Source organism: Neofelis nebulosa, chromosome 9 (assembly GCF_028018385.1).
Source record: "Neofelis nebulosa isolate mNeoNeb1 chromosome 9, mNeoNeb1.pri, whole genome shotgun sequence".
NCBI classification, from domain to species: Eukaryota; Metazoa; Chordata; class Mammalia; order Carnivora; family Felidae; genus Neofelis; species Neofelis nebulosa.
Window position 1 is genome coordinate 115634797 of NC_080790.1, and position 12896 is coordinate 115647692.

The following is a 12896-nucleotide window of genomic DNA, read 5'->3' on the forward strand; positions in this document are numbered from 1 at the left end:
AGTTCATCCCACTGAACTCACCAGGACACAGTAAGGCTGGAATGAGCATTTGGATGGAAAAGTTTTGAGACATACAGGAGTGGCAAACCAACTCGAGGTGTTCTCTGGGGTTTTTGCTGGTCTGGCAAGGTGGGGAGCTGGTGATGTGGACCTCGGTTTTCTCTCCTACCAGATCACTGGACCAACGTTTCCGCACGGAAGCTCCTAAATGAAAAGTCCCCTTTGTATAGAAGTTACTGGCTGAAAGTAAGTCATCGCTTTCCTTGGCCTGTTACCATGGTGATTATCTGTACCCATGTGCCACTCAAAAATGGATTCGCCTGCTGGGTTCAGTCTTAAGCCTTGAGGCTTGGTCACTGGGAGGACGAAGGCAGCTGTCGGGTCCTGCAGCTCTCTGTGCAGAGAACATAGGTGTCCCCAGTGTGGCTTGTCTCTCTCGCCACCTCCAGTGCTCAAGCCTGGTCCTGGCAGATACCGCCTCTCTCCTGGATGGCTGCAGTGGCTTCTAGCTGTCTCTACCTTCCTTTCTCCATGCAGTGCTTTACTCCATTCAGCAGCCAGAGGAATTATGAGCTAGAACCAGCCATGTCACTCCTTTGCTCAAAATCCCCCAGTAGGCGCCTAGGTTAAGCGTCCGACTTCAGCTCAGGTCATGATCTCACCGTTCCTGAGTTCGAGCCCCGCGTCAGGCTCTGTGCTGACAGCTCAGAGCCTGGAACCTGCTTCAGATTCTGTGTCTCCCTCTCTCTCTGCCCCCTCCCCTGCTCGCGCTCTGTCCCTTTCTCTCTCTCTCTCTCAAAAATAAATAAGAAAACATTTAAAAAGTTAAAAAAAAAAACATTAAAAAATAATCCCCCATCGCTTCTCATCACGTTCAAACAGAATCTCAAGTGCTTACCATGACTATCAGGACACAAGGTGACCTGGCCCCTGCCTGCCCCCCATCTTGCTTTCTACCTTTCTTTTTCCCATTTACTCAGCCACAGAGACACAGGCAATCCTGCTGTTCTCTGAACACGCCAAGCCTTTTCCCGCCTCAGGGCCTTGCCACGCTCTATCCCTCAGACTGCTAGGTTCTCCCTTAGGTCCCTGTTTGCTCCTTTCTCTTCTCCCTTCAGGGCCCTAACCAGCCAGCCCGGAACAGCCCTGCTGCCTGCCTCTGCCCTTGGCCCTTCCCGCTGCAGCATTGATACGATTCTGACACCAACTGCAATGTGTTTTTCCCAAACCACCATGCAATTCTCAGACATCAGCTGGGTGGCCTACAATTCTCTACCTGGAGAGAGCGTCAGACCCTACAGGTTAAGGGTCAGTCCCACGAGACCGCCCTCCACTTCAGAGACCACTTACAAGCTCAGGTTGTCACCTGTGTTTCTGACCCACTGGTTATAAATCAGAGCTTCCCTTCACTCTTTGGGTTTGATTAAATGGCTAGAGTGGCTCACGGGACTTGGAGAGACATTTTACTTACTAGAGCACCGCTTTATTAGAAAAGGATACAACTTAGGAATAGCGAGATTGAAGAGATGCGGAGGGCAAGGTGTGGGGAACGGGGGCCTGGGGCTTCTCTGCCATCTCTGGGCACAAGCCTCACCCCACACCTCCACATGTTCACCAGCCCAGAAGCTCTCTGGGCCCTGTCCTTTTGGGGTTTTTTTGGAGTTTAATCACATAGGTATGAGATTGATCACATCATTGCCACTGACGACCAATTCATCCTCCAGCTCCTCTCCTCTCCCCAGGGGCCAGGGGGGTGGGGCTGAAAGTTCCAACCCTCCCATCTCCTGCTCGGTTTCCCTGGCAACCAGTCCCCATCCTCAAGGGCTTTCCAAAAGTCATCTCATTAATGTAAACTCAAGTGTGGTTGACACGGGTTTGTTATGAGTAGGAACACTTTCTTACCTCTTAGGAAGTTCCGAGGGATTTAGGAGTTCTGTGCCAGAAATGGGCATGAAGACCAAATATATACTTCTTTTTTTAAAAATGTAGGGGCGCCTGGGTGGCTCAGTCGGTTGAGCGGCCGACTTCAGCTCAGGTCATGATCTCGCGGCCCGTGAGTTCGAGCCCCGCGTCGGGCTCTGTGCTGACAGCTCAGAGCCTGGAGCCTGTTTCAGATTCTGTGTCTCCCTCTCTCTGACCCTCCCCCGTTCATGCTCTGTCTCTCTCTGTCTCAAAAATAAATAAACGTTAAAAAAAATTTTTTTTAAATTTATTTATTTTTGAGAGAGAGCGTGCAATTGAGGGGCAGAGAGAGGGAGAAAGAATCCCATGAGGTGCAGAGGGAGAGAGAGAGAGAGAAAGAGAGAGAGAGAGAAAATCCCATGAGGTGCAGAGGGAGAGGGAGAGAGAGTGCGGAGCCGGAGCAGGGCTTGAGCTCACCCAGTGCGGGGCTCAAACTCACGAACAGTGAGATCATGACTGTAGTCGGATGCTTAACCGACTGAGCCACCCAGGCGCCCCCAAATACATATTTATTACAAATCACGGTATCACAGCTTACCACCTTCCAACTTTGTATTGTCCACCCATTCGTTTCTCATCCTGTTACCCTCTCGGGATTGACAGCTCCTAAGGACAGGCACTTGGCCTGTTGTCCTATCTCCAGTGCCTAAAAGGGCTGGGCCTTAGTGGGCTCCCTGTACATTTGTTGAACAGATGAACAAACGAATGAATGAATGAATCTGACACTAGGGGCAGACTGAGTTGTGTGGTCCCAGGCTCCTAAATGCTTCTTTTCTGGCAGGTTGGATCCCTCAGGCCCTGGGACCCTATCAGGGAGAGTCACCCACAAATACTGTCTTTTCTGTCTTCTGTGGGAGTCTCATCTTGGGCTTGGTTTTCTGTCCCAGTTGCTGAGTGTCCCACATTCTGTCTGGTGCCCTGGATTTGGCACCCTCGCCATGATAGATGCTCAGTGAGGCAGCATATGCAAAACCTAGCCCAGTGCCCGCAGCCCCCTCCATGTTGTTCTGAAGAGGGAGATCCCCAATGCAGAGGCCAAGCATAGGGCTGACCCGCAGAGCCAAAGGTAGAGAACTCTGAGCCTGTGCCATCAAGGCTGCCCCCTGGATTGTGGGTCTCAGCCTTTCGTTGCCTAACTTGCACCAGATAACATTCCCACGGGGAAGCATCCAAGGCTCCCTGTGGATAAGAGGGACTGAGGGCTTGGCTGACTCCAATCCCTTCTCTCTCCTGCGTGGGATGCGGTGACAGTGATGTCACATGGGCCTGACCTTGCCTGTCCTCTAACTTATAAATTTGGGCGCTTTTCACCTGTCTCACTGACCAAGTGATGCCACAGGACTAGGCTGGGATCCTGGGGCCATGTTGCTGTGTCAGAGCTGTGATCACTAGAGGGTATTAGACGTGGTGACTTCCTGGCCCTTCCAGCCCCTACCACTGCCACTCTCTTTCTAGGCTCTTCATCCCAACTGGTGCCAGCAGGTCAAGTTCATCCCCCAGCTGAACATGGTGGCCTCCTGCTCAGCCATTGAGAAGTCCTCTCTGGTGCTGACCTTATTGCCGTCCAAAGGTCTAGAGAGCCCCAAGTAAGGAGCATCTCTCTCCAGGCTGGGGCGGTGGGGCTGGGAGGGGGTGGTGTGATGGTGCCTCGAGGGTCTAGCTTCGCCTCAGCCACATGTGGCCATCCCTGCTGAGAGTGGGCCCGCCCCTAGGATGGTGGCATCCCACGGATCTTGCTGGGTCTGAGGAAGCAGCGCGTGTCCTGTGGGCCAACAGTGGGGTATGGCGGTTAGCAGTTGGGCTCTACGGTGTATTATTTTTTAAATTAAGATGTAACTGACATATGACATTATGTTAGTTTCGGGTGTACCACAGAATGATTTGGTATTTGTATATATCGGGAAACGATCACCACAATTAGCACACAGTTACAATTGTTTTTCCCGCTACAAGAACTTTTATGGAGTCTGGTTTCACTGTCAGCAGCAAAAACGTGATAGGTTTCTTTTATCCACCAGTTTATACACAACAGTCAGCGCAGAAGCTGGCACATAGTGTGAGCAGGTGGCAGGAAAATATTTTCTCAATGAAGGAGTGACTGTGAGTTGCTTTACCTCGTGCTCCTCACTCGGTGCCCCCGTCCGTAGAAGGCGGTGATGGCCCCACTTCTTTCCCTTAGTCTTAGTCTAAGTCTCGAGGCTTAGTGGAATGACTGCTGTTGGTGGTATATGGTCATTGATTGGCAGCACTCACCCTTTGGAGATGGTTCTAATCTAGTTCCTTTGTTCTAAGTTCCTCTACCCCAGAGTCAATTCTTTTCTTTTCTTTTTTCTTTTCTTTCTTTTCTTTTTTTTTTCCTTTTCCTTTTCCTTTCCTCTGCCCCTCCCTTCCTTCCTTTTCTCTTCTCCCTGCCTTCCTCTATTCCTTCCCTCCTCTATTCCCTCCCTTCATTTTTTCTTTCTTTCTTTCTTTCTTTCTTTCTTTCTTTCTTTCTTTCTTTCTTTCTTTCCCTTTCTTTCTTTTCTTCTTTCTTTCTTTCTTTCTTTCTTTCTTTCTTTCTTTCTCTTTCTTTCTTTCTTTCTTTCCTTCCTTCCTTCCTTCCTTCCTTCCTTCCTTCCTTCCTTCCTTCCTTCCTTTTCTCTTCTCCCTCCCTCCCTCCCTCTATTCCTTCCCTCCTCTATTCCCTCCCTTCCTTTTCTTTCTTTCTTTCTCTTTCTTTCTTTCTTTCTTTCTTTCTTTCTTTCTTTCTTTCTTTCTCTCTTTCTTTCTCTTTCTTTCTTTCCCCTTCCTTCCTTCCTTCCTTCCTTCCTTCCTTCCTTCCTTCCTTCCTTCCTTCCTTCCTTCCTTCACAATAGTGATTAGTCACACAAGTCTATGTACCTATGTGTCCCTGTAAAAAAGTAAAAACATTATAAATAAAGCTGCAATCCTATCCTTGCTCAGTCCCCACTGTCTCACTCTGCTCTCAAATGTCTCACCTCTATCATTTTCGTGTGTACCTCTCACTGTGCATTTTGCAGTAGGTTTTTTTTCCCCTGAGGGTTTTTTTTCCCCCTCTTGCCTCTGCTGTTTTCTTCCTGCTGCACGTCTTTACTCCTTGGACCCTTCAGGTCTGTGACATTTTGCTCCTGGGCAGGTGGAACCATGAAGGGCAGCCCCGTCTCCCTGGGGGGAGTAGCAGGAGATTCAAGGCCTGTGTTGGGGGGAGCAGCTGGGTGAGGCACAGCAGGAAGATGGAGGGCCATTTAGGCCCCATCTCTGTCCCTTCCTGTCCTCGTTGTTTGCCAGAGGGAAATTCAATCCTGGGATGGTAAGGTGGGATGGTAAGGCTAATTTAATCTGAACTCCTCATTCTATAGATTGGAAACTTGAGACTCAGGGGGAGGAAGTGATTTGTGTTGGAGCTGACGTCTGAGCGGGGGACGTGTTCCAGGCCTCACTGTATGCCCAGTGTCCTGTTAACCAGAGTACTCTGTGCATATCCCCACCCGAGCCCTGGAGCTAACTGCTGCTTGGGGGAGGGGGCCTCGGAGAAGGCTGATGTGGTGGGGAAGTTTCGGTCTTGGCTTCTGTGCTTGGAGTGGGGCAGTGTGGTGGGGTTCCACTTGGAGCTGTTTTCCAGCAGAGGCTCATCTTTGCTTTGATGGAAGTATTACCTCATGCCTGTGATATGTGTTTCATTCAGCTTCTTATTTTATTGGGTCTAAATGGCAGGTGGATATCACAGGATTACCTCACCCTGGCCATGAAGGCATCCGTGGTCTGTCCCTGCTGCCTCCCTAACCTCACCCCTTCTACCTTCCCACTCCAGCTACACGGGGATCCCTTGTGGTTCAGCCGTTCCCTGTCCCCGGGGCCTTTGTTTTGTTTTGTTTTGTTTTTCAACAGCTACACGGGGATCCCTTGTGGTTCAGCCGTTCCCTGTCCCCGGGGCCTTTGTTTTGTTTTGTTTTTCAACGTTTTTTATTTATTTTTTGGGACAGAGAGAGACAGAGCATGAACGGGGGAGGGGCAGAGAGAGAGGGAGACACAGAATCGGAAACAGGCTCCAGGCTGCGAGCCATCAGCCCAGAGCCTGACGCGGGGCTCGAACTCACAGACCGCGAGATCGTGATCTGGCTGAAGTCGGACGCTTAACCGACTGCGCCACCCAGGCGCCCCTACCCCGGGGCCTTTGAATTGCTTCTCTCTGCCTGGTATACCCTTGGTTTTTTTTTGTTGTTGTTGTTGTTGTTGTTGTTTTTAAGTTTATTTATTTTTGAGAGAGACAGAGTGAATGGGGGAGGGGCAGAAAGAGAGGGAGAGAGAGAATCTCAAGCAGGCTCCACACTGTCAGCACGGAGCCTGATGTGGGGCTGGAACTCACCAACCGTGAGATCATGACCTGAACTGAAACCAAGAGTCAGACACGTAACTGACTGAGCCACCCAGGCGCCCCGCCCTTGTTTTTTGTTGTGTGGGGTTTTTTTTTGTTTTTTTAAACGTTTCATTACTAAAAATTCCAAACACACACCAAAGTAGAGAAAATAGTATAATGCTTTAATATCACTAGTACCTAGTCCAAGTTAATCTTCTCCCATTTATCTCAAACGTGTCTTTTTACAATTATTTGGAAAGAGATATAAACAAGTTTCTAGATCTTGAGCACAGGAACGGTGAGGTCTGATGCATACCGGCATCCTTTGGGCCGCTCTGTTGCAAGTGAAGTGAGCAGGCGTGGAGATGGGGACTCCAGTGGCGACGCCATTGTAATAATTCAGCTACATGGTGATGGCCTGGAATCGGGCGATGGAGAGGAGACAGAGAGATCTGAGATGTATTTTGGGGGCAGGTTGGAGAATGTATTTATACACAAACCTGCCCCTGTGCTTCTGGTTGTCTGCATGCAGTACACATGTCAGCCAGCAGGTGGCACCATTGACTGCTTGCTGGTCTTGAGTTCCAGGCGAGGACCTCTTGGGGCGTGGCCTCCGCAGGTGGGGTCTGGCACTGTCACCAAACTCTGCCTCTAAGTCAATACTACCCAAAGCAATCTACACATTCAATGCAATCCCAATCAAAATTGCACCAGCTTTCTTCTCGAAGCTAGAACAAGCAATCCTAAAATTTGTATGGAACCACAAAAGACCCCAAATAGCCAAAGTAATATTGAAGAAGACCAAAGCAGGAGGCATCACGATCCTAGACTTTAGCTTCTACTACAAATCTGTAATCATCAAGACAGCATGGTACTGACACAAAAACAGACACACAGACCAATGGAATAGAATAGAGACTCCAGAATTGGACCCACAAACATATGACCAACTAATCTTTGACAAAGAAGGAAAGAATGTCCAATGGAAAAAAAACCAGTCTCTTTAACAAATGGTGCTGGGAGAACTGGACAGCAACATGCAGAAGAATGAAACTAGACCACTTTCTTATACCATTCACAAAAATAAACTCAAAATGGATAAAGGACCTGAATGTGAGACAGGAAACCATCAAAACCCTAGAGGAGAAAGCAAGAAAAAAATCTCTCTGATCTCAGCTGCAGCAATTTCTTACTTGACGCATCCCTAAAGGCAAGGAAATTAAAAGCAAAAATGAACTATTGGGACCTCATGGAGATAAAAAGCTTCTGCACTGCAAAGGAAACAATCAACAAAACTAAAAGGCAACCGATGGACTGGGAAAAGATATTTGCAAATGACATATCAGACAAAGGGCTAGTATCCAAAATCTATAAAGAAGTCACCAAACTCCACACCCGAAAAACAAATAACCCGGTGAAGAAATGGGCAGAAAACATGAATAGACACTTCTCTAAAGAAGACATCCAGATGGCCAACAGGCACATGAAAAGATGCTCAACGTCGCTCCTCATCAGGGAAATACAAATCAAAACCACACTCAGATATCACCTCACGCCAGTCAGAGTGGCCAAAATGAACAAATCAGGAGACTATAGATGCTGGAGAGGATGTGGAGAAACGGGAACCCTCTTGCACTGTCGGTGGGAATGCAAACTGGTGCAGCCGCTTTGGAAAACAGTGTGGAGGTTCCTCAAAAAATTAAAAATAGATCTACCCTATGACCCAGCAATAGCACTGCTAGGAATTTACCCAAGGGATACAGGAGTGCTGATGCATAGGGGCACTTGTACCTCAATGTTTATAGCAGCACTCTCAACGATAGCCAAATTATGGAAAGAGCCTAAATGCCCATCAACTGATGAATGGATAAAGAAATTGTGGTTTATATACACAATGGAATACTACGTGGCAATGAGAAAGAATGAAATATGGCCTTTTGTAGCAACGTGGATGGAACTGGAGAGGGTTATGGTAAGTGAAATAAGTCACCCAGAGAAAGACAGGTACCATATGTGTTCACTCTCATGTGGATCCTGAGAAACTTAACAGAAGGCCATGGGGGAGGGGAAGGAAAAAAAAAGAGAGGGAGGGAGGCAAACCATAAGAGACTCTTAAAAACTGAGAATAAAACTGAGGGTTGATAGGGGGGTGGGAGGTGGGCATTGAGGAGGGCGCCTGTTGGGATGAGCACTGGGTGTTGTATGGAAACCAATTTGACAGTAAATTTCATATTAAAAAAAAATTAACTGTTTTCTAATTCCCTGAAAAAAACCGAAAAAGCCTCAGCTTCCGAGGCAGTGTGGGCCTGAGAGCTTGGCTCCCTGGCAGCCAGCCTGAGCTGAGTTCTTGAGGTGCTTGCAGCCAGCAGTGAATCTGAGTGGAGGAGCCCTGGTGGAGCCCGAGGGAGCGTGTAGCCGAGCGTGTGGACCGGCCCACAGCGTCTCCCCTGCTTCCCCTCCTTCTTCTCTCACTTCTGCACCGCCACCTAATTGAAGCCACCTGAGCTGCTTGCCATGGCCTTCTTCCCTGCATCCCCTCTGAGCTTCCAGTCCCTTCTCTGCCCAGCAGCCATCTGCAGACTGGTCTCCCTCGGCTCACCTATCAAAGCCACCTGTTTATTTCCCTGCAGGACTTACCATGATTTGTGAATGTCCATCTCCCTGTCTCTGTTCATTTATTTGCTCCTGCTGTTTCTCTCTGGAAGGAAAGCTCCACGAAGGCAGGGCCATCACATCTATGTCCCCGGTAATCCTGGAAGGGCACAGGAGCCAGCAAATCTTTGTTGCACCAGTGAGTGAGTCAGCCTGAAATAATTTCTAGTGGCCGTTCTTCCAGAAGGTTTCTCTGTGTGTATATGCACACAGGGAGATGTATCTGGTTTGACAACAAATGAAATATGTTTATTTGTTATGTTCCTCTTGAAGTTTCAATTTTTCGAGCAATCCTTCTGGCAGTAGAAAGGAGAGCAGGTTTGGAGGGGGAGCAGGACTAGAGGTCAAGAGACGCGCTGGGAGGCTGCACAGAAATGGAGGAGGCCTGAACTAAGCAAAGGCCGGGGCGATGGTGGGATGTGGGCCATGAGGGTTTAGGGCCCAGCTGGATGATGGGAATGCTGGAGAGGGAGCCTGCAGGATGACCCCCAGGCAACCGGGTTAGAGCCCTGGGGAGTGTCAAAGGAACCAGTTGAAGGGCAGGTTCAAGGAGGGCGTGCTGTGTTACGGGGCTGGTGTACCGTTCGATGGGGGCCTCTGAGTTGAGTTCATTAGAAGGGAGAGTTTGAGTAGAAGGAGGTGGCAGAGTGGGATGGATGGGTAGGAGGGAATAGCAGATGCAAAGTACTCTGGGGCCTGGTCTTCCTGAAACTCTTGCCTGCCTCACCCTGGCCCTCCTGAGCCCCATCCAGCCCTGCTGCCCTCTTCCTTTCCTGCCACACTCACCCTGGGTCTGAATCCTGATGCCCCCACCTTGCCAGCCTTGTGGCCTTAGGCAAACTCCTTACTTTCTGCTTTCTGTGTCCTCATGACACGGTACAGGGCTGATGACGCTTTCTAGGATTATGTGAGGGGTGCGGGTGATACACGAAACAGGAACAAGCACAGATCAGGTAGGGGCACAGCTCTCAGTAGCTTTCTTCCCGTCCCTCGGCCCTTGGAATATCCTCCTCCTCCTCCTCCTTCTTTTTCTTTTCTTATTTATTTATTTATTTATTTATTTATTTATTTATTTATTTTTAGTGTTTATTTATTTGAGAGAGAGAGAGAGAGAGAGAGAGACTATGGGTGGGTGAGGGGCAGAGAGAGAATGAGACACAGAATCTGAAGCAGGCTCCAGGCTCCACACTGTCAGCACAGAGCCCGACGCGGGGCTCGAACTCGTGAACCGTGAGATCATGACCTGAGCCGAAATCAAGAGTCGGATGCTTAACCAACTGAGCCCTCCCCAGGTGCCCCATGGAATCCCCTTCTTTTTAAAAATTTTTATCACGGGTTGGGGGAACACCCGTCTCAGTACGGTTGGAGCGAGGATCATGTTAGGTTTGCCCTTGGAACGAGGCAGATGTGTCCCAGCACTGAGTTGTTGCTTGTGCCCTGGGGTTGCTTCCCCTACAGGTGAGGGGTGGGCACCTCCTCCATGAGACCCACGGCAGCCGCTCTGGCTACAGCGCTCAGCCCCGACTTGGCTGCAGGGTGAGCCCTGGACAGGGTCTCTGAGGCTGCTCCTGCCCTTCGTGGGAGAGGTGATGACTTCTCCCTGGCCTCCCTGCAGCCCTGCCTCCAGCTCCCCTCCACCCCAGCCTCAGAGACTCCCTGGGGCTCTGGCTCCCAGCCTGCAGCCTTCCCCCTTTGCTGTTGTAGGTTTTCAGTGCTGAACTTAAGAAAAGGGATTCTTTGCTTTGATTATTGCCCAGACAAGAACTTGGTGGGTAAGTAATCTTCACAGCACACGAAGCCGCTGGCCTGGTGGAACTGGAGTGAGGCTGCTGGGGGCGTGGGGACTATCAGAGCTGAGGAGGAGGGCTTGCAGGGCCCGGGTTCCTCTCCTGCTGCTCTGGTCCCCACCTGTGGGCACCTGGGGTGGGGTGGTGACTCAGTCTCTGCTTGGCATGATGGGGCAGCAGGGGGGCGGACTGTCACGACCACCCCCTCCCCCCCCCCATCTGCTGCACCTGCCTGGGGTCCAAGGCATGGTCCCAGGAGAAGTTCTCAGCATAGGACCCCAGTGGTTAACGCCCATTTTTTGACCCCAGTGACTGGCGGCTATGACCCCCTCATCCGCCTGTGGAACCCCTTCTTCTCAAAAAGGCCCATGTGGCTGATGAAGGGGCATCAGACCTCCGTGACGCACATCCTCATGAACAGCAAGAACAGCAGCATCCTCTTCAGCATCTCCAAGGACAAGGTGCTGTCCTCGTGGAGCATGGCTCTTACACCCACTGGTCCCTGTTCCCCGGCAAGGACGCTGGCCCAGGGATGCTGATCTAGCTTGGCCAGCCGGGGCCCAGGGGAGTGGTGTGACCTCCCTGCCTGTGGCTGCACACCTAGGCTAGGGCGTAGAGGGAGAGGCCCCAGGTAGAATCACCAAGAAGGGGCCATGGGTCTCTGAGAGGCCCCGCCAGAGGCCTGCGCCCGCTCTGAGCGGTCCGCCAGAGCTGGGTTCCCGTGTGGCCCAGCCTGGCTTCTTACTCTGTGGTCCTGGGCCAGGCCCTTCCCTTTCCTGAGCCTCCGTCCCCTCATCCACAGGATGGGTTGTTGGGAGTTAGAGGAGAAGAGCTGGTGGTAAAGCCGCGGTGTCATGTCTGGCGCATAGTAGGTGCGCGATACGTGGGAGCCATTCCCTCGCCCTCCCTCTGTCCCCGGACCCAGGCTCACACCTTAGCTCTCCTAGTGACCCCTTCTCGGCTGCCCTGGCTCTCAGGGCCTGACTGGAACTTCTCCAGTGCCTGGGGCTCCCTCGCTCAGGGCCTGTCCCTTTGCTGCCCCGCATCGATTGGTTCAGAGTACCCCCCATCTGCTGGGCTGCCGGGTGTTCTGGTCAGTGTGGGGATGAAGGCCAATGGCTCCAGGTGCCCTCCATCCGGGCACAAGTTTGTGTCTTCTGGGACTCAGGAGACTGAGAATTGGCGGGACCCTTGGGTCAGCCAGGCCACCCTCCCTAACACGGCCCACACTGGCTGTTGTCTGGCATCTTCCCGGCAGCCCCCAGAACCGGGCATCATGGCCTATGCTGAAGGATCTGAGGCTGGAGGGGCAGGCGGCAGGGGCGGGCGGGCCCCAGTCCTCACAGTAGTGATGGGCAGAGCCAGGATATGGACTGGAGTCCGGTCGGTCCCAGTCCCTGCCCTTCCCTACTTACTGCTGGTGTCTCCAAGCAACGTGTGTCCCGGAGGGACTTCGTGGGGCCTCTCTAGGGACGGCTCCTTCACTTGCGATGAACTCGACGGGCTGCCCTGGAGACAGGTGGGCTTTTTCGGCAACTACGTTGGTAGCCACTGTGTGTCCTGCCTGGCGTTAGCCGAGGTCGGCTGGAGTGGAGCCTGTGAGGGTCTGCAGGGGCATGTGCCGTCTTGCTTGGTCTTCATCCTCAGCCATTGAGGGGAGGCCATGGGGGGAAGAGGCCTCGGGGCGGGGGGCGGTTGCCCCAACTTTCTCATCTGAGCGTAAGAATGGCAACTCTGTTACGCGGTCGGGATCCGTGCAGCGGGCGCGTACGGGAAGTGCTTACACTGCGCGCGGCTGGCCCTGCTCACATCCCAGGCCTCAGGGGCCGGCCGTGTCCCCCAGGGCCCACTCTCGGCCTCTGCCTGCTTCCCACCCCCCAGAATATCCGCGTGTGGGACATGCAAGACTACATATGCCTTCAGTCCTTTTGTGGGAAGCTCTTTGCCCTGGGCAACTGCCCCATCACCAGCGCCTACTTCCACGAGAACAAAGACAGCCTCATCTGCACCACCTACTCAGTGAGTGCTGCGCGGGGAGGGAGGCCAGGAGCAGAGACTACGTTAATCCGACCCCGCCCATCCCTCAAGGAACCTATGATGTAGAAGAGCAGAGAATGCCCGCAGAAAATGCTCCGCGT

The 12896-nt window shown here is 51.7% G+C and overlaps 1 protein-coding gene across 10 annotated transcripts in view; it reads left to right on the forward strand.

Moving 5' to 3' along the window:
- EFCAB8 (EF-hand calcium binding domain 8) overlaps nucleotides 1-12896 on the forward strand; it is a 75146-nt gene that overhangs the window by 31583 nt on the left and 30667 nt on the right. For all 10 annotated transcript variants that reach the window (XM_058685291.1, XM_058685295.1, XM_058685293.1 and 7 more), the window contains 5 exons: nucleotides 173-246; nucleotides 3418-3548; nucleotides 10676-10743; nucleotides 11068-11219; nucleotides 12640-12777. In XM_058685291.1, the coding sequence (XP_058541274.1) occupies nucleotides 173-246; nucleotides 3418-3548; nucleotides 10676-10743; nucleotides 11068-11219; nucleotides 12640-12777 (563 nt within the window). The remainder of the gene's footprint in view (nucleotides 1-172; nucleotides 247-3417; nucleotides 3549-10675; nucleotides 10744-11067; nucleotides 11220-12639; nucleotides 12778-12896) is intronic.